The 22,261-nt window shown below is 60.0% G+C and overlaps 1 protein-coding gene across 1 annotated transcript; it reads right to left on the reverse strand.

Moving 5' to 3' along the window:
• Window positions 1–3,732: 3,732 nt before the first annotated feature.
• LOC142907890 (uncharacterized) lies at window positions 3,733–21,156 on the reverse strand. Its single transcript, XM_076057794.1, has 3 exons — window positions 21,037–21,156; window positions 12,256–13,972; window positions 3,733–9,135 (listed from the first exon to the last, which is right to left on the reverse strand). The coding sequence occupies exons 1-3, from the start codon at window positions 21,154–21,156 to the stop codon at window positions 3,815–3,817; spliced, it is 7,158 nt and encodes a 2,385-aa protein (XP_075913909.1). The 3' UTR covers window positions 3,733–3,814.
• Between the last annotated feature and the right edge of the window lie 1,105 nt (window positions 21,157–22,261).

Here is a 22,261-nt window from a genome sequence, read left to right on the forward strand (position 1 = left end):
GCCAGGAGACGTCATAGACGCCTGGCCCCCCGGGGCCTCCGGCACAAGCTTAGTTGTTACATATTTCAGTTTAATTCGTGGTTTCGTGGTAATTAATTGAAGGTGGAGGGGTTACCAGCCCCTCGCACCCGTCCAGAGCCCCCGTTTAGCCCCTGTGGTGGACACATATGCCATGAGGGGAGGAGCCAATCAAAATTGGTGCTGGCCACCCGCCCCCTCTGCGCGTGGCCACAGCGGTGGCCTTCAAAGACGCCGCCGCCGCCGCCTACTCACAACCCACAGCACTTCCCCCTACAGCCTGTTAGACGCTACATGGGGGAGCTTGGTCTTTGTGTAGGTGAGTGGGTGGGTGAGTGGGTGAGTGGGTGGGTGAGTGGGTGGGTGAGTGGGTGGGTGGGTGGGCGGGTGGGCGGGCGGGCGAGTGAGCAGGTGGGTGAGCGGGTGGGTGAGCGGGTGGGTGGGCGGGTGAGTGAGCAGGTGGGTGAGCGGGTGGGTGAGCGGGTGGGTGAGCGGGTGGGTGAGCGGGTGGGTGAGCGGGTGGGTGAGCGGGTGGGTGAGCGGGTGGGTGAGCGGGTGGGTCAGTGGGTGGGTGAGCGGGTGGGTGAGCGGGTGGGTGAGCAGGTGGGTGAGTGGGCGAGTGAGTGGGCGGGCGAGTGGATGAGCCGGTGGGTGAGCGGGTGGGTGAGTGGGCGAGTGGGTGAGTGGGCGAGTGGGTGGGTGGGCGGGTGAGTGAGCGGGTGAGTGGGTGGGTGGGCGGGTGAGTGAGCGGGTGGGTGGGCGGGTGAGTGAGCGGGTGAGTGAGCGGGTGGGTGGGCGGGTGTGTGAGTGTGTACGTGAGTGTCTGTGACAATCGGTGGGGGGGGAGACAAAGGCGGCCGGGCGTGGTGCAGGCCACCCATCCCCTCTGTGTGTGGTCACAGAGGCGGCCTTCATAGACGCTGCTGCTGCTGCTACTGACAGCACTTGCCCCTACAGCACTGCTAGAGGCTACCTGGGGGAGCTTTGTCTTTGTGTCTATGGGCGCTGCTGCTGCTACTGACAGCACTTGCCCCTACAGCACTGCTAGAGGCTACCTGGGGGAGCTTTGTCAGTGTGGTCCTCACCTTGCTTCAAGTGGCTCATCACGACGCTCCACTCTGCAAGAAAACAGTGAGGACACGGTCAGCAGTAGGAGTCACAGAGACACACACAGAGACACACAGACACGGAGACACACAGACACAGAGACACACACACAAAGACACACGCACAGAGACACACAGACACAGAGGCACACACACGGACATACACACACGGAGACCCACACAGAAACACACACAGAGACACACGCACACACAGAGACACACACAGAGACACACGCACAGAGACACACGCACAGAGACACACACACACACAGAGACACACACACAGAGACACACAGACACAGAGACACACACACACAGAGACACACACACACAGAGACACACAGACACAGAGACACACGCACAGACACACACACACAGAGACACACACACACAGAGACACACACACACACATATACATGCACACACAAACAGAGACACACGCACAGAGACACACACACAGAGACACAACAACAACAACCGCCATTCGCCACTAAGTGGCGGTGACGTCACCACGACGCTTGTGCCAGGCTATCTGCACCCTGAGGCCACGTGAAGTGTCGAACGCCCGCTGGCAGGAGGTCACGGGGCAGACCCAGGTGCCACGGGTCGACTGAGATGACTGGCTGATGCACCACCTGTGCCCAATAACTGTGCCAACTTAGGTGCACATTGAGGCCACGTGAAGTGTCAGCATCATGACCAACTCGGGCATTAAAGTCACCCAACAAGATGACTCTATCCCGAGGGGCCACGGATGTTCGTCTTCGGTGGGGGCATAAGTAACCACGACCACCACTCCTCGCCTCTGGTTGACGGGAAGGCGAGCCCAAAGTAGCCTGGGGCTTACAGCTTCCCACACCTCACCGCCACGCTCCCACGCCCCCCTTCATTAATTTATTCAGAAGAAGAGCCACACCCCCTGTTGTTTGGCAGTCTCCTGCCCCGAGTAGAGGACTGCCCACCCCTCATGGTGGCAGGAGCCAGAGCCGGTCCACCGGACCTCCTGAATACCACAGAGATCCAGGCGGTACCGGTCCAGCTCCCGACAGAGGAGCGGCAGCCTCTCCTCCGCAGTGAGCGCTCGAACATTCCACGTGGCCGCACGTAGTGGCTTTTCGTTGCTTCTGGAGGAGCCCCGAGGGTAGAGATTCAGTCTCCTGCCTCCGTCAAATGGGGTTTGGCCGGGAGACGTCATAGACGCCTGTCCCCCCCGGGGGCCTCCGGCAAAGGCTTCGTTTGATATTTTTTTTCTATCGTTTCAGTGGTAGTTTATTTGAAGGTGGAGGGGTTACCAGCCCCTCGCACCCGTCCAGAGGCCCCGTTTGGCTGCTGCGGTGGCTGGAAACGCCACGAGGGGAATGGCAAAATCTTCATTGGCCACTCCCCCCCACGATGGCACTGCCCACCACAGTGTTACCCTCCGGCACCAACGATGAGGTAGGGAGATGTTTTGCCGGACCCACTGCCACCATCACCACCATCACAACCACCACCACCACCACCATCATCATCATCACACTCACCACAACCACCATCATCATCATCACCATCACAACCACCACCATCATCACGCTCACCACACTACCATCACAACCACCACCACCACCATCATCATCCCACCACAACCACCACCATCACACTCACCATCACACTCACCACCACCATCTTCACCATCACAACTTCTACCATCACAACTACCACCACCATCACCATCACACTCACCACCACCATCGTCACCATCACAACCACCACCATCAACACGCTCACCACCACTACCATCACAACTACCACCATCATCACCGCCACAATCACCACCATCATCACACTCACCACCATCACACTCACCACCACCATCTTCACCATCACAACCACCACCATCATCACGCTCACAACCTCCGCCATCACAACTACCACCATCATCACCGCCACCATCATCACACTCACCACCAACACCATCACACTCACCACCACCATCTTCACCAACACAACCACCACCATCATCACACTCACCACCACCAATACCAACACAACCGCCACCATCATCATTATCATCACAACCACCACCATCACACTCACCACCACCATCACACTCACCACCACCACTACCATCACAACTACCACCATCATCACCGCCACCACCACCATCATCACACTCACCACCAACATCTTCACCATCACAATCACCACCACCACCATCACCACCATCATCACCGCCACCACCATCATCATCACGCTCACCACCTCTACCATCACAACTACCACCACCACCACCATCATCACACTCACCACCAACATCTTCACCATCACCACCACCATCACCACCACCATCACCACCACCGGGGGGGGGGGGGCTACCTCTCGTGTGGTAGACCATTGCGGTGCGAACGTCAAAGCTGCCCGGCATCGCCGCATCCTCCTCCACCACCTCCTCCTCCTCCACCTCCTCCACCTCCTCCTCCTGGTCCTCCTCCTCCATCACCACCTCCTCCTGCACCTCCTCAGCCGGCGCAGACGACACCGCCGACGTCCCCACGGCGCCGCCCGGTGGTGGTGGCGGCGAGCGACAGTCCAAGAAGGAGAGCCCCCACTCGTTGCTGAACATCTCCTCGATGCCGCCCCCGGGCGCCGCTGCCCTCCTCCTCTTCGTCCTCCTCCTCCTCGCCTCCTCCTCCTCGTCGTCGTCGTCATCATCATCCAGCTCCTCGTACGGAGACGCCGGCACCGGCGTCGCCGCCGGTGCTGGCGCGGTGGCGGCGGCGGCGGCACAACCGTCGAGGTGCCGCGATGGCAACGTCGATGATGGCGGCGGCGGCGACGCCGTCATCATCGACGTCGTCGTTGGCGACGTCATCATCGACGTCGTCGTTGGCAACGCCGGTGACGTCGTCGTTGGCGACGTCATCATCGACGTCGTCGTTGGCAACGCCATCGACGTCGTCCTTGGCAACGCCATCGACGTCGTCGTTGGCAACGTCATCGACGTCGTCCTTGGCAACGTCATTGACGTCGTCCTTGGCAACGTCATCGACGTCGTCCTTGGCAACGTCATCGACGTCGTCCTTGGCAACGCCATCGACGTCGTCGTTGGCAACGCCATCGACGTCGTCGTTGGCAACGCCGGTGACGTCGTCCTTGGCAACGTCAATGACGTCGTCCTTGGCAACGTCATTGGCGTCGTCGTTGGCAACGTCAATGACGTCGTCCTTGGCAACGTCATTGACGTCGTCGTTGGCAACGTCAATGACGTCGTCCTTGGCAATGTCATTGACGTCGTCGTTGGCAACGTCATTGACGTCGTCCTTGGCAACGTCACCGACGTCGTCGTTGGCAACGTCATTGACGTCGTCGTTGGCAACGTCATTGACGTTGTCCTTGGCAACGTCATCGACGTCGTCCTTGGCAACGTCATCGACGTCGTCCTTGGCGACGTCATCGACGTCGTTGGCAACGCCGGCGACGTCGTCCTTGGCAACGCCGGCGACGTCGTCGTTGGCAACGTCAACAACGTCATCCTTGGCAACGCCGGTGACGTCGTCGTTGGCGACGCCGCCATCATCGTCGTTGGCAACGCCGGCGACGACGTCGTTGGCAACGCCGGTGACGTCGTCCTTGGCAACGTCAATGACGTCGTCCTTGGCAACGTCATTGACGTCGTCGTTGGCAACGTCAATGACGTCGTCCTTGGCAACGTCATTGACGTCGTCGTTGGCAACGTCAATGACGTCGTCCTTGGCAACGTCATTGACGTCGTCGTTGGCAACGTCATTGACGTCGTCCTTGGCAACGTCACCGACGTCGTCGTTGGCAACGTCATTGACGTCGTCGTTGGCAACGTCATTGACGTTGTCCTTGGCAACGTCATCGACGTCGTCCTTGGCAACGTCATCGACGTCGTCCTTGGCGACGTCATCGACGTCGTTGGCAACGCCGGCGACGTCGTCCTTGGCAACGCCGGCGACGTCGTCGTTGGCAACGTCAACAACGTCATCCTTGGCAACGCCGGTGACGTCGTCGTTGGCGACGCCGCCATCATCGTCGTTGGCAACGCCGGCGACGACGTCGTTGGCAACGTCATCGACGTCGTCCTTGGCAACGTCACCGACGTCGTCCTTGGCAACGGCGGCGACGTCGTCGTTGGCAACGCCGGCGACGTCGTCGTTGGCAACGTCACCGACGTCGTCCTTGGCAACGCCGGCGACGTCGTCGTTGGCACAGTCAATGACGTCGTCCTCATTGATGACGTCATCAACGACCCCCGTCAACGGCACCGTCAATGACGTCATCGACGACGACGTCATCGACGACGACGTCATCGACGAAGACGTCATCGATGACGTCGTCAACGATGACGAGGCGATGGTTGTCACGAGACCGACGGGCGCCGTTGGCAGCTGCCGCTGCTGCACGTGCAGCTGCAGGTGCTGCTGCAGGTGCTGCTGCAGGTGCTGCTGCAGGTACTCGTGCTGCACGTGCTGCTCCTGCTGCAGCAGCTGCTGCTGCTCCTGCAGCAACAGCTGCTGCTCCTGCAGAAGCTGCTGCTGCAGCAGCTGCTCCTGCAGCAGCAGCTGCTGCTGCAGCTGCTGCAGGTGCAGCTGCTGCTGCAGGTGGTGCTGCTGCTGCACGTGGTGCTGCTGCACCAGCTGCTGCTGCACAAGCTGCTGCTGCACCAGCTGCTGCAGGTGGTGCTGCTGCTGCTGCGCATGCTGCTGCTGCACCTGCGCCTGCTGCACCTGCTGCACATTCTGCTGCACAAGCTGCTGCAGGTGGTGCTGCTGCTGCACCTTGTGCTGCTGCTGCACTTGCTGCTGCTGTACCCGCTGCTGCTGCTGCTGCTGCTGCGGCTGCACATCCTGCTGCTGCTGCTGAACATGCTGCTGCTGTTGCAGTTTCTGCTGCTGCACGTGCTGTTTCTGTAGCTGCTGCACAAGCTGCTGCTGCTTCGAGGGCTGCTGCTGCACCCGCTGCTGCACCCACTGCTGCTGCTGCACGTGCTGCTGCTGCTGCACGTGCTGCTGCTGCTGCACGTGCTGCTGCTGCACGTGCTGCTGCTGCTGCACGTGCTGCTGCTGCTGCACATGCTGCTGCTGCACGTGCTGCTGCTGCTGCACGTGCTGCTGCTGCTGCACATGCTGCTGCTGCACGTGCTGCTGCTGCTGCACGTGCTGCTGCTGCTGCACATGCTGCTGCTGCTGCACGTGCTGCTGCTGCTGCACGTGCTGCTGCTGCTGCACCCGCTGCTGCTGCTGCTGCACGTGCTGCTGCAGGTTCTCCTTCACTTTGCTGGCGTAGGTGACCCGCGGCACGGTGCGAGCGCTGCTGCTGCCGACGGGGAAAGCCGCCGGCGGCTTGACCAGAAGCCAGGCCGCCTCCACGCCGCCGGTACCACCGGCACCACCGGCACCACCGGCACCACCGCCATGACCACCACCACCACCACCACCACCACAACCACCACCGGCACCGCCACCACCACCACCACCACGACCACCACGACCGCCAACACCACCACCACCACGACCACCACCACCACCACCACCACCGCCAACACAGGTACCGCCGGCACAGCCACCGGCACAACAACAACCACCACCACCACCACCACCACCGGTAGCGCGACTCGTGGCGGTGGCAGGAAGAGGAGGAGGTGCCGGTCCGGATCCGGAGCTCGAGTCCCTCGATTTGGCTGCCGAGGCTGCAGGCGGCCCCGAACCGGAGTTAATCGGCCTGGAGCCGGAGTTCGAGCCGGAGTTCGACCTGCAGCTGGACTTGAATCCGGAGCCGGAGTTCGAGTCGGAGTTTGACCTGCAGCCGGACTTGAATCCGGAGCCGGAGTTCGAGTCGGAGTTTGACCTGGAGCCGGACTTGAATCCGGAGCCGGAGTTCGACCCGGAGTTTGACCTGCAGCCGGACTTGAATCCGGAGCCGGAGTTCGAGCCGGAGTTTGACCTGGAGCCGGACTTGAATCCGGAGCCGGAGTTCGACCTGGAGTTTGACCTGGAGCCGGACTTGAATCCGGAGCCGGAGTTCGACCCGGAGTTTGACCTGGAGCCGGACTTGAATCTGGAGCCGGAGTTCGACCCGGAGTTTGACCTGGAGCCGGACTTGAATCCGGAGCCGGAGTTCGACCCGGAGTTTGACCTGCAGCCGGAGTTCGATCCGGCGCCGGAGTCGTTGAATCCCGAGCCGCAGCCGGCCAGGTTCGGTCCCAAACCCGGGGTGGATCCCGATCCCGAGTTGGAACCCGCTCCGGCTCCGGCTCCGGCTCCGGCTCCGGCTCCGGCTCCGGCAGCAGCAGCAGACGCCGACCCCGGCCCGGACCCAGCGGCCACAGCCGGTCCTGGACCCGGCCCGGACCCCGGTCCCGACCCCGGCCCGGACCCCGGCCCCGCCACGGATCCGGCCCCCGGCCTGCCCGGCGGCTCGCGGCCCCCGCCGGCGACGACCCCGGCAGCGGCCGTCGTCGGTGAGGAGGCCCAGCCGCTGGCAGCAGCCCCGGAACCCCCGGACCCCCGCTCGGAGCGTCGGCACCGCACCGCGGCAACGGCAGCCGCCGCCGGCACCACGGTCGCCGCGGCAACGGCAGCCGCCGGCACCACGGTCGCCGCGGCAACGGCGGCCGCGTTCGTCGCCGCGGCAACGGCAGCCGGCGCTCCGCAGCCATTGGGCGCACAGACCCCGTTGGGCTGGGGGGGCGGTGGTGGCGCCGAGGTGGTGGTGGATGATGAGGTGGTGGATGATGATGAGGTGGTGGATGATGAGGTGGTGGTGGATGATGATGAGGTGGTGGATGATGAGGAGGTGGTGGATGATGATGAGGTGGTGGATGATGAGTTGGTGGTGGATGAGATGATGGGGGTGGATGATGATGAGGAGGTGGATGATGATGAGGTGGTGGATGATGAGTTGGTGGTGGATGAGATGATGGGGGTGGATGATGAGATGATGGGGGTGGATGATGAGATGATGGGGGTGGATGATGAGATGATGGGGGTGGATGAGATGATGGAGTGGGATGAGGTGGATGCTGAGGAGGAGGAGGAGCAGGAGGAGGTGGATGAGGTGGTGGATGATGAGTTGGTGGATGATGAGTTGGTGGATGCCGAGATGATGGAGGTGGATGAGGCGGAGGATGAGGAGGAGGCGGGAGGGGGCTGGGCCAAGGCGCCGTTAGCGAGCGGGGCGGCCTTCGAAGAGGTGGCGATGGTGGTAGATGAGGAAGGGGGCGATGAGGTGGAGGAGGAGGGAGGGGGAGCGGGCGATGAGGTGGAGGTGGAGGAGGTGGGGGGGAGAGCGGGCGATGAGGTGGAGGAGGTGGGGGGAGCGGGCGATGAGGTGGAGGAGGTGGGGGGGAGAGCGGGCGATGAGGTGGAGGAGGGAGGGGGAGCGGGCGATGAGGCGGAGGAGGAGGAGGGGGGGGGAGGGGGAGCGGGCGATGAGGTGGAGGAGGAGGAGGTGGGGGTGAGAGCGGGTGATGAGGTGGAGAGTCCGTTTCTGCTCCTGCCGCCGCCACAACCGGCGTCGTTCAACTTCCCCCCCATATCCGTGGGGGCATGCTCGCCCGTTACCGTGGCGACGGAGCCGCCGTTGCCGCGGCCGCCGCCACCGCCAGCACCGCCGCCGTCGGCAAATTCGCCGGCGCCGCCAGCGTCGGCGCCATCGCCGCCGGCGTCACCAACGCCGGCACCGCCGCCAACTTCACCGTCGCCGCCAACTTCACCGTCGCCGCCACCGCCGCCGGCGTCGCCAACTTCACCGTCGCCGCCAACTTCACCGTCGCCGCCAACTTCACCGTCGCCGCCAACTTCACCGTCGCCGCCGCCGGCGTCGCCAACTTCACCGTCGCCGCCGGCGTCGGCACCGCCGCTAACGCCGGCACCGCCGCCACATTCACCGTCGCCGCCAACTTCACCGTCGCCGCCACCGCCGCCAGCGTCGCCAACGCCGGCAACGCCGTCACCGTCACCGTCACCGCCACCGCCACCGACGTCGCCAACTTCACCGACGTCGCCAACTTCACCAACGCCGTTGGTCGGGAGAGAGGTGGGGGGGTGGTAGGGGGGTAGGGAGGGGGGTAGGGAGGGGGGTAGGGAGGGGGGGTAGGGAGGGAGGGAGGTAGGGGGGTAGGGAAGGAGGTAGGGGGTGGTAGGGAGGGTGGTAGGGAGGGAGGGGGGTAGGTAGGGGGTGGTAGGAGGGGTAGGGAGGGGGTAGGGAAGGAGGTAGGGGGTGGTAGGTAGGGAGGGAGGGAGGTAGGAGGGGTAGGGAGGGGGGTAGGGAGGGGGGTAGGGAGGGGGGTAGGGAGGGAGGGGGGTAGGGAGGGAGGGGGGTAGGGAGGGGGGTAGGGAGGGAGGTAGGTAGGAGGGGTAGGGAGGGGGGTAGGGAGGAGGGTAGGGAGGGGGGTAGGGAGGGAGGGAGGGGTGGTAGGGGGGGGAGGTGACAGCAGCTCAACCAAGTGGCTGATATCTCATCATAATCATCATCACCATCACGTGTAGATTTATAGCAGCAGTCAAAAACTCCAAACGCATAGAGACTCATAGAGATAGAGACACAGAGAGACACATAGAGCCGCAGAGAGACACAGAGACGCATAGAGACGCACAGAGACCCATAGAGACACACAGAGACCCATGGAGACCCACAGAGACCCACAGAGACCCACAGAGACCCACAGAGACCCACAGAGACCCATAGAGACCCACTACTACCTCGCCTGGGTACCAGGCGAGGTAGTTAACATCTCCCGTCAGGGTCAGGATCGAACCCACGACCTCCTGGGTACCACGCGAGGTAGTTAACATCTCCCGTCAGGATCCGAGATAGAACCCACGACCTCCTGCGTACCAGGCGAGGTAGTTAACATCTCCCGTCAGGGTCTGGGATCGAACCCACGACCTCTTGCGTACCAGGCGAGGTAGTTAACATCTCCCGTCAGGGTCAGGATCGAACCCACGACCTCCTGGGTACCAGGCGAGGTAGTCAACATCTCCCGTCAGGATCCAGGATAGAACCCACGACCTCCTGGGTACCAGGCGAGGGAGTTAACATCTCCCGTCAGGTTCAGGATCGAACCCACGACCTCCTTGGTTCCAGGCGAGGTAGTTAACATATCCCGTCAGGGTCAGGATCGAACCCACGACCTCCTGCGTACCAGGCGAGGTAGTTAACATCTCCCGTCAGGGTCAGGATCGAACCCACGACCTCCTGCGTACCAGGCGAGGTAGTTAACATCTCACCACGGAGAGAGATGCAGACTCCAAATATACAGCAGCAGAAGCAGCAGCAGGCATCGTCAGGGTCAAGATCAAACCCACGACCTCCTGCGTACCAGGCGAGGTAGTTAACATCTCACCACGGAGAGAGATGCAGACTCCAAATAAACAGCAGGCGTCAGGATCCGGGATCGAACCCACGACCTCCTGGGTACCAGGCGAGGTAGTTAACATCTCCCGTCAGGGTCTGGGATCGAACCCACGACCTCCTGGGTACCAGGCGAGGTAGTTAACATCTTCCGTTAGGGTCAGGATCAAACCCACGACCTCCTGCGTACCAGGCGAGGTAGTCAACATCACCTGTCTGGGTCAGGATCGAACCCACGACCTCCTGGGTACCAGGCGAGGTAGTTAACATCTCCCGTCAGGGTCAGGATCGAACCCACGACCTCCTGCGTACCAGGCGAGGTAGTTAACATATCACCACGGAGAGAGATGCAGACTCCAAATATACAGGTGTCAGGATCCGGGATCGAACCCACGACCTCCTGGGTACCAGGCGAGGTAGTTAACATCTCCCCTCAGGGTCTGGGATCGAACCCACGACCTCCTGCGTACCAGGCGAGGTAGTTAACATCTCCCGTCAGGGTCTGGGATCGAACCCACGACCTCCTGCGTACCAGGCGAGGTAGTTAACATCTCCCGTCAGGGTCTGGGATAGAACCCACGACCTCCTTGGTACCAGGCGAGGTAGTCAACATCTCCCGTCAGGGTCAGGATGGAACCCACGACCTCCTGGGTACCAGACGAGTTGGTTAATATCTCCCGTCAGGGTCTGGAATCGAACCCACGACCTCCTGGGTACCAGGCGAGGTAGTCAACATCACCCGTCAGGGTCTGGGATCGAACCCACGACCTCCTGGGTACCAGGCGAGGTAGTCAACATCACCCGTCAGGGTCTGGGATAGAACCCACGACCTCCTGGGTACCAGGCGAGGTAGTTAACATCTCCCGTCAGGGTCTGGGATAGAACCCACGACCTCCTGGGTACCAGGCGAGGTAGTCAACATCACCCGTCAGGGTCTGGGATCGAACCCACGACCTCCTGGGTACCAGGCGAGGTAGTCAACATCACCCGTCAGGGTCTGGGATAGAACCCACGACCTCCTGGGTACCAGGCGAGGTAGTTAACATCTCCCCTCAGGGTCAGGATCGAACCCACGACCTCCTGCGTACCAGGCGAGGTAGTTAACATCTCCCGTCAGGATCCGGGATAGAACCCACGACCTCCTGCGTACCAGGCGAGGTAGTTAACATCTCCCGTCAGGATCCGGGATAGAACCCACGACCTCCTGCGTACCGGGCGAGGGAGTTAACATCTCCTAGCTCGCCACCAACTCACCCGTGCCCACTCTGTGGACGTCTGCGCTCAAGAGCTTCATAGCTCATCGGATTCCCACGTCTACTCCCGCAGTCGAAGTCAAAGATTCCTCACTTCAAATCTCGACCCCGAACACACGAGCCGTGCCGTGCCAAGCCGAGAAAAGCCGAGCCGAGCCGCGCCAAGCCGAACCGAGCCGCGCCAGGCCAAACCGAGCCGCGCCAAGCCGAGCCGAGCCACGCCAGGCCGAACCGAGCCGCGCCAAGCCGAACCGAGCCGCCCCAGGCCAAACCGAGCCGCGCCAAGCCAAACCGAGCCGCGCCAGGCTAAACCGAGCCGCGCCAGGCCAAACCGAGCCGCGCCAGGCCGAACCGAGCCGCGCCAAGCCGAGCCGTGCCAAGCCGAACCGAGCCGCCCCAGGCCAAACCGAGCCGCGCCAGGACAAACCGAACCGCCCCAGGCCGAACCGAGCCGCGCCAAGCCAAACCGAGCCGCGCCAGGCCAAACCGAGCCATGGCCTAGTCGCACCCCCTCCCCTCACCTGCGCTGTCCTGCGGCTCCCCTCGCAGCCCAGGCCGGCAGCGTGTCAAGGCAAGCCCGGGATGAGGCTGCGGCCTCGAGGACCGCTGCTGTCCCCGCTCCCGCTGCCCCCGCTGCTGCTGCTGCCCCCGCTGCTGCTGCTGCCCCCGCTGCTGCTGCCCCCGCTGCTGCTGCTGCCCCCGCTGCTGCTGCTGCCCCCGCTCCCGCTGCTCCCGCTGCTGCTGCTGCCCCCGCCGCTGCTGCTGCGACGGGGCCCGCTTCGAGTCCCACTCCGGCCCATCGCCGCTCGTTTCGTTCTCCCGGCGCGGCACCGCCGCCGCCGCCGCCGCTGACTCCTCCCCCTCCGGTGACCGCCCTCGCCCTGTCGCTCGGCCACGCCCCCTTCCCCCGTCTCCACTTCCGGCCCCCGCGGACGACCCCCCGCGCTCGCTTCCGGCCCCACCGCCCGGAGCCGCCGCCGTTGCGGTCCTCCCCGTCTGACTTCCGGCCCCCGCAACAGTGCCCCCAGTCCGACTTCCGGCCCCCGGCACCGTCCCCCCCGTTTGACTTCCGGCCCCCTCTCTAGCATATTCACCCACGTCTCTGGGCACCGGGTCGTGACCTTTAACGGGGTCAAGAGCCAATCGCTGTCCATCGCCAGGGCCGTGAGCCAATCCCTGTCCATCGCCAACATCGCCAGGGTCGCGAGCCAATCCCTGTCCATCGCCAGGGTCGTGAGCCAATCGCTGTCCATCGCTAACGTCGCCAGGGTCGTGAGCCAATCGCTGTCCATCGCCAGGGTCGTGAGCCAATGCCTGTCCATCGCCAACAACGCCAGGGCCGTGAGCCAATCCCTGTCCATCGCCAGGGTCGTGAGCCAATCCCTGTCCATCGCCAGGGTCGTGAGCCAATCGCTGTCCATCGCCAGGGTCGTGAGCCAATCCCTGCCCGCCGCTAACATCGCCAGGGTCGCGAGCCAATCCCTGCCCGCCACTAACGTCGCCAGGGTCGTGAGCCAATAGCTGCCCATCGCCAGGGTCGTCAGCCAATCCCTGTCCATCACCAACATCGCCAGGGTCGCGAGCCAATCGCTGCCCATCGCCAGGGTCGTCAGCCAATCCCTGCCCATCACCAACATCGCCAGGGTCGTGAGCCAATCCCTGCCCGCCGCTAACATCGCCAGGGTCGTGAGCCAATAGCTGCCCATCGCCAGGGTCGTGAGCCAATCCCTGTCCATCGCCAACATCGTCGGGGTCGTGAGCCAATCCCTGCCCGCCGCTAACGTCGCCAGGGTCGTCAGCCAATCCCTGCCCATCACCAACATCGCCAGGGTCGCGAGCCAATCCCTGCCCGCCGCTAACGTCGCCAGGGTCGTGAGCCGGCTCCCCACTGCTCTCCTTAACAACCCCGGGGTCGCGACCCGATCCGGGGGCACCGGTGACCTCTTGACGACGGCCTCCATCACCGCCGCCTCCTCCTCCTCCTCCTCCTCCTCCTCGTCGTCGCCGCGGCGATGGCGGCGGTCCCGAGCCGCCCTCCCGGAGTGGCCGGTGGCCGTCGTCGCGTCCGGACGGAGACGACGACGACGATGGCGGCGGCGGCGATGACCCCTCGAGGGCTCGGCTGGGGCCGTCGCGACCCCCACCGGTGGACGGACCGGCCTCGGCCCGGGAATGTCCCGTGGGCGGCGGCGGCGGTGGCGGCTGCCGGAAGCTGAAGTCGACGATGGTGTAGGAGAACTGGTGTCGTGTGTGGGGGGGGGGGGGGGCGTGGGGTCAAAAAAAAAGAGTCACTCTCTTGACCCTGAACACGCTCACATCGCCTAACACTGACCCATCACTGACCCCGACGTTACACTCACCCCGACCTAACAGTGACCCCTGACTGACCCCGACGTTACACTCACCCCGACCTAACAGTGACCCCTGACTGACCCATCACTGACCCCGACGTTACACTCACTCTGACCTAACAGTGACCCCTGACTGACCCCGACGTTACACTCACTCTGACCTAACAGTGACCCCTGACTGACCCCGACGTTACACTCACCCTGACCTAACAGTGACCCCTGACTGACCCATCACTGACCCCGACGTTACACTCACTCTGACCTAACAGTGACCCCTGACTGACCCATCACTGATCCCCGACGTTACACTCACCCTGACCTAACAGTGACCCCTGACTGACCCCTGACTGACCCCGACGTTACACTCACTCTGACCTAACAGTGACCCCTGACTGACCCCGACGTTACACTCACTCTGACCTAACAGTGACCCCTGACTGACCCCGACGTTACACTCACTCTGACCTAACAGTGACCCCTGACTGACCCATCACTGACCCCGACGTTACACTCACTCTGACCTAACAGTGACCCCTGACTGACACATCACTGACCCCGACGTTACACTCACCCTGACCTAACAGTGGCCCCTGACTGACCCATCACTGACCCCGACGTTACACTCACTCTGACCTAACAGTGCCCCATCACTGACCCATCACTGACCCCGACGTTACACTCACCCTGACCTAACAGTGACCCCTGACTGACCCATCACTGACCCCGACGTTACACTCACCCTGACCTAACAGTGACCCCTGACTGACCCATCACTGACCCTGACGTTACACTCACTCTGACCTAACAGTGACCCCTGACTGACCCATCACTGACCCCGACGTTACACTCACTCTGACCTAACAGTGACCCCTGACTGACCCATCACTGACCCCGACGTTACACTCACTCTGACCTAACAGTGGCCCATCACTGACCCATCACTGACCCCGGCGTTACACTCACTCTGACCTAACAGTGACCCCTGACTGACCCCGACGTTACACTCACTCTGACCTAACAGTGACCCCTGACTGACCCATCACTGACCCATCACTGACCCCGATGTTACACTCACTCTGACCTAACAGTGACCCCTGACTGACCCCGACGTTACACTCACTCTGACCTTACAGTGACCCCTGACTGACCCATCACTGACCCCGACGTTACACTCACTCTGACCTAACAGTGACCCCTGACTGACCCATCACTGACCCCGACGTTACACTCACTCTGACCTTACAGTGACCCCTGACTGACCCATCACTGACCCCGACGTTACACTCACCCTGACCTAACAGTGACCCCTGACTGACCCATCACTGACCTCGACGTTACACTCACTCTGACCTAACAGTGACCCCTGACTGACCCCGACGTTACACTCACTCTGACCTAACAGTTACCCCTGACTGACCCATCACTGACCCTGACGTTACACTCACTCTGACCTAACAGTGCCCCATCACTGACCCATCACTGACCCCGACGTTACACTCACCCTGACCTAACAGTGACCCCTGACTGACCCATCACTGACCCCGACGTTACACTCACCCTGACCTAACAGTGACCCCTGACTGACCCATCACTGACCCTGACGTTACACTCACTCTGACCTAACAGTGACCCCTGACTGACCCATCACTGACCCCGACGTTACACTCACTCTGACCTAACAGTGACCCCTGACTGACCCATCACTGACCCCGACGTTACACTCACTCTGACCTAACAGTGGCCCATCACTGACCCATCACTGACCCCGGCGTTACACTCACTCTGACCTAACAGTGACCCCTGACTGACCCCGACGTTACACTCACTCTGACCTAACAGTGACCCCTGACTGACCCATCACTGACCCATCACTGACCCCGATGTTACACTCACTCTGACCTAACAGTGACCCCTGACTGACCCCGACGTTACACTCACTCTGACCTTACAGTGACCCCTGACTGACCCATCACTGACCCCGACGTTACACTCACTCTGACCTAACAGTGACCCCTGACTGACCCATCACTGACCCCGACGTTACACTCACTCTGACCTTACAGTGACCCCTGACTGACCCATCACTGACCCCGACGTTACACTCACCCTGACCTAACAGTGACCCCTGACTGACCCATCACTGACCCCGACGTTACACTCACTCTGACCTAACAGTGACCCCTGACTGACCCATCACTGACCCCGACGTTACACTCACCCTGACCTAACAGTGACCCCTGACTGACACATCACTGACCCCGACGTTACACTCACTCTGACCTAACAGTGACCCCTGACTGACCCATCACTGACCCCGACATTACACTCACCCTGACTTAACAGTGGCCCATCACTGACCCCGACGTTACACTCACTCTGACCTAACAGTGACCCCTGACTGACCCATCACTGACCCCGACGTTACACTCACTCTGACCTAACAGTGACCCCTGACTGACCCATCACTGACCCCGACGTTACTCACTCTGACCTTACAGTGACCCCTGAGTGACCCATCACTGACCCCGACGTTACACTCACTCTGACCTAACAGTGACCCCTGACTGACCCATCACTGACCCCGACGTTACACTCACTCTGACCTAACAGTGGCCCATCACTGACCCATCACTGACCCCGACGTTACACTCACTCTGACCTAACAGTGACCCCTGACTGACCCATCACTGACCCCGACGTTACACTCACTCTGACCTAACAGTGGCCCCTGACTGACCCATCACTGACCCCGACGTTACACTCACTCTGACCTAACAGTGGCCCCTGACTGACCCATCACTGACCCCGACGTTACACTCACTCTGACCTAACAGTGACCCCTGACTGACCCATCACTGACCCCGACGTTACACTCACCCTGACCTAACAGTGACCCCTGACTGACCCATCACTGACCCCGACGTTACACTCACCCTGACCTAACAGTGTGTGAGTGAGTCTATGGGTCTCTGTGTGAGTGAGTCTATGGGGCTCTGTGTGAGTGAGTCTGTATGAGTGAGTCTATGGGTCTCTGTATGAGTGAGTCTATGGGTCTCTGCGTGAGTGAGTCTATGGGTCTGTGTGGTTGAGTCTATAGCTCTGTGTGGTGAGTCTATGGGTCTCTGTGTGAGTGAGTCTATGGGTCTCTGTGCGAGTGAGTCTATGGGTCTCTGTGTGAGTCTGTGGGTATTTGTGTGGTGAGTCTATGGGTCTCTGTGTAATCAGTCTATGGCGCTCTGTGTGAGTGAGTCTATGGGTCTGTGTGGTTGAGCCTATAGCTCTGTGTGGTGAGTCTATGGGTCTCTGTGTGAGTGAGTCTATGGGTCTCTGTGCGAGTGAGTCTATGGGTCTCTGTGTGAGTCTGTGGGTATTTGTGTGGTGAGTCTATGGGTCTCTGTGTGAGTGAGTCTATGGGTCTCTGTGTGGTGAGTCTATGGTTCTCTGTGTGAGTGAGTCTGTGGGTCTCTGTGTGAGTGAGTCTATGGCTCTCTGTGTGAGTGAGTCTATGGCTCTCTGTGTGAGTCTATGGCTCTCTGTGTGATGGGTCTATGGGTCTCTGTGTGAGTAGTCTATGGGTCTCTGTGTGAGTGAGTCTATGGGTCTCTGTGTGAGTGAGTCTATGGGTCTCTGTGTGAGTGAGTCTATGGGTCTCTGTGTGAGTGAGTCTATGGGTCTCTGTGTGAGTGAGTCTGGGTCTCTGTGTGGTTGAGTCTATAGCTCTGTGTGAGTGAGTCTATGGCTCTCTGTGTGAGTCTATGACTCTCTATGTGAGTGAGTCTATAGCTCTGTGTGAGTGAATCTATGGGTCTCTGTGTGAGTGAGTCTATGGGTCTCTGTGAGTGAGTCTATGGGTCTCTGTGTGAGTGAGTCTATGGGTCTCTGTGTGAGTGAGTCTATGGCTCTCTGTGTGGTTGAGTCTATAGCTCTGTGTGAGTGAATCTATGGGTCTCTGTGTGAGTGAGTCTATGGGTCTCTGTGTGAGTGAGTCTATGGGTCTCTGTGTGAGTGAGTCTATGGGTCTCTGTGTGAGTGGGTCTATGGGTCTCTGTGTGAGTGAGTCTATGACTCTCTGTGTGGTTGAGTCTATGGGTCTCTGTGTGAGGGTGTCTATGGCTCTCTGTGTGAGTGAGTCTATGGGTCTCTGTGTGAGTGAGTCTATGGCTCTCTGTGTGAATGAGTCTATGACTCTCTGTGTGGTTGAGTCTATAGCTCTGTGTGAGTGAGTCTATGGCTCTCTGTGTGAGTGAGTCTATGACTCTCTGTGTGAGTGAGTCTATGACTCTCTGTGTGAGTGAGTCTATAGCTCTGTGTGAGTGAGTCTATGACTCTCTGTGTGAGTGAGTCTATGGCTCTCTGTGTGAGTGAGTCTATGACTCTCTGTGTGAGTGAGTCTATGACTCTCTGTGTGAGTGAGTCTATAGCTCTGTGTGAGTGAGTCTATGACTCTCTGTGTGAGTGAGTCTATAGCTCTGTGTGAGTGAGTCTATAGCTCTGTGTGAGTGAGTCTATGACTCTCTGTGTGAGTGAGTCTATAGCTCTGTGTGAGTGAGTCTATGACTCTCTGTGTGAGTGAGTCTCTGGGTCTCTGTGTGGTTGAGTCTATAGCTCTGTGTGAGTGAGTCTATGACTCTCTGTGTGAGTGAGTCTCTGGGTCTCTGTGTGGTTGAGTCTATAGCTCTGTGTGAGTGAGTCTATGGGTCTCTGTGTGAGTGAATCTATGGCTCTGTGTGAGTGAGTCTATGGGTCTCTGTGTGATTGAGTCTATGGGTCTCTGTGTGAGTGAGTCTATGGCTCTCTGTGTCAGTCTATGGGTCTCTGTGTGATTGAGTCTATGGCTCTCTGTGTGAGTCTATGGGTTTCTGTGTGAGTGAGTCTCTGGGTATCTGTGTGGTTGAGTCTATAGCTCTGTGTGAGTGAGTCTATGGGTTTCTGTGTGAGTGAGTCTATGGCTCTGTGTGAGTGAGTCTATGGGTCTCTGTGTGATTGAGTCTATGGGTCTCTGTGTGATTGAGTCTATGGGTCTCTGTGTGAGTGAGTCTATGGCTCTCTGTGTCAGTCTATGGGTCTCTGTGTGATTGAGTCTATGGCTCTCTGTGTGAGTCTATGGGTTTCTGTGTGAGTGAGTCTCTGGGTCTCTGTGTGGTTGAGTCTATAGCTCTGTGTGAGTGAGTCTATGGGTCTCTGTGTGAGTGAGTCTATAGCTCTGTGTGAGTGAGTCTATGGCTCTCTGTGCGAGTCCACACAGTGCTGTAGTCAGTAGCGAGGAGTAGCAGCAGCAGCGTCTCTGAAGGCCGCCACTATCGCAAACAGAGGGGGGTGAGTGGCCAACACCACGCCCGGCCGCCTTTGTCTCCCCGGTGGTGATGTTTACACACCGCACCAGGTACTCATTTGAGGCCGAGTCGACCTAGGGGAGGAGAGTGCCTCAGGACAAAGCTCCCCCGTGTAGCCTGTAACAGGCTGTAGGGGCAAGTGCTGTTAGCTAGCAGCACCTATGAAGACCGGCACGGCACACGAGGGGGTGGGTGGCCAGCACCACGCCCGGCCGCCTTTGTCTCCCCAGTGGCGATGTTCACTACACAGCTACACCAGGTAACTCAATTGAGGCTGATTCGACCTAGAGGAGGCCCAGGACCGGTTCAGATAATCGCTTTTAGCGGTGGCCGTGAGCGGGAATCGAACTTGGGTCGCCGGGTTCGTAGCGCAGCGTAGCGCGAACCACTGCACACCACCACTCCCCACACACACAGACTCACACACAGGCACGCACACACAGCTACATAAACACAGGTACGCACACACACACACAGCTACACACACACACAGCTACACACACACACAGCTACACACACACACAGCTACACACAGGTATACACACACAGCTACACACAGGCACGCACGCACACAGGCACGCACGCACACACAGACACACACATAGGCACGCACACATAGCTACATAAACACAGGTACGCACACACACACACAGCTACACACACACAGCTACACACACACACAGCTACACACACACACAGCTACACACAGGTATACACACACAGCTACACACAGGTATACACACACAGCTACACACAGGTATATACACACAGCTACACACAGGCACGCACGCACACAGGCACGCACGCACACACAGACACACACATAGGCACGCACACATAGCTACATAAACACAGCTACGCACACACACACAGCTACACACAGGTATACACACACACAGAGGCACGCACACAGAGGCACGCACACACAGACAGCTACGCACGCACGCACACACAGCTACACACACAGCTACACAAACACAGCTACACAAACACAGCTACACACAACACAGGTACACACACAGGCACGCACACACACAGCTACACACATACACAAGTACACAAACAGCTACACACACAGGTTCACACACAAGTGCACACACACACAGCTACACACACACACAGCTACACACACACACAGCTACACACACACAGTCACACACACACAGGCACACACACAGGTACACACACACACAGGTACACACACACACAGCCACACACACAGCCACACACACACAGCCACACACACACAGCCACACACACAGCCACACACACAGCTATACACACACACAGCCTACACACACACAGCCTACACACACACAGCTACACACAGCTACACACAGACACACAGTTACACACACAGCCACACACAGCCACCAACACACACAGCTACACACACACAGCTACACACACACACAGCTACACACAGCTACACACACACACAGCCACCAACACACACAGCTACACACACACACAGCCTACACACACACACGCCCCACCCGCACTACCTCCACCAACACGGCGGCCGCCATCGCCCTTTCCATCGCCTCCGACTCCCCCCCGCCATCCGTCGACATCCTCCCTCCTGCGGCTCCCCCCGCGGCTCCCCCCGCGGCTCCACCGCGCGCCGCTCGCCTCCGACGGCGTCGGCCGCGCGGAGACCGCGGGGCCGCTCCGCCGTCTCGAACCGAACCATCGCCGCCTCGCTTGGCCATTTGAAAACGGGGCCATTGCCCGCCATTGCGTCCCCATGGTTACCACGGTGGGGGAGGGGCTCTGTGGTGGGGGAGGAGCTCTGTGGGAGGCGGGGCCGCTCCGCCGTCCCGAAACCGAACCAGGTTAAGGAATCGAGGCGGTTTACATTGCGGTGGATGCAAGAATTTAATCGATTCTATGGAAGGGGTGTCGATAGCACCATGGATCGATTCCGCGATTTGTAATTAAATGCCACGTGTTTTGATGCAAGAATGTCACGTGGTGGTGGCTTCCACAGAGGGCGATAGCACCCACACACTCACCCTGTCACTCACCCACTCACCCTGTCATTCACTCATCCACCCACTCTCTCACACACTCACCTACTCACTCACACACTCACTCACACACTCACCCATCTACTCACCCACTCATTCACCCTGTCACTCACACACTCACTCACCCTGTAGCTCACCCACTCACCCTGTCACCCATTCACTCACCCACTCACCCTGTCACTCATCCACCCACTCACTCAACCTGTCACTCACCCACTCACTCACCCTGTCACTCAGCCACTCACTCACCCTGTCACTCACCCACTCACCCTGTCACTCACTGATCCACCCACTCACTCACCCACTCACCCTGTCACTCACTCATCCACCCACTCACTCACCCACTCACCTACTCACGCACTCACCCATCTACTCACTCACCCACTCACTCACCCTGTCACTCACCCATCCACTCTCCCACTCACTCACCCTGTCACTCATACACTCACTCACCCTGTCACTCACCCTGTCACTCACCCGCTCACTCACTCACCCTGTCACTCACCCACTCACCCTGTCACTCACTCATCCACCCACTCTCTCACACACTCACCTACTCACTCACACACTCACTCACACACTCACCCATCTACTCACTCACCCACTCATTCACCCTGTCACTCACACACACACTCACCCTGTCACTCACCCACTCACCCTGTCATTCACTCATCCACCCACTCACTCACCCACTCACCCTGTCACTCACACACTCACTCACCCTGTCATTCACCCTGTCACTCACCCACTCACTCACCCTGTCACTCACCCACTCACCATGTCATTCACTCATCCACCCACTCTCTCACACAC

The sequence above is a fragment of the Petromyzon marinus genome, chromosome 84 (genome assembly GCF_048934315.1).
Source record: "Petromyzon marinus isolate PM22_M1 ecotype Great Lakes invasive population chromosome 84, UKy_Petmar_22M1.pri1.0, whole genome shotgun sequence".
NCBI lineage: Eukaryota > Metazoa > Chordata > Hyperoartia > Petromyzontiformes > Petromyzontidae > Petromyzon > Petromyzon marinus.

What these genes read in the sequence shown, in the direction of transcription:
- LOC142907890 (XM_076057794.1), bottom strand. Translation starts at nt 21,156, where the DNA reads ATGGCGGGCAATGGCCCCGTTTTCAAATGGCCAAGCGAGGCGGCGATG. An exon ending in TCGGAGGCGAGCGGCGCGCG is followed by an intron (nt 13,973 to 21,036) that starts GTGGAGCCGCGG and finishes ACACGACACCAG; the next exon opens with TTCTCCTACACCATCGTCGA. An exon ending in GGAGCCGCAGGACAGCGCAG is followed by an intron (nt 9,136 to 12,255) that starts GTGAGGGGAGGG and finishes GCGTTGGTGAAG; the next exon opens with TTGGCGACGTCGGTGAAGTT.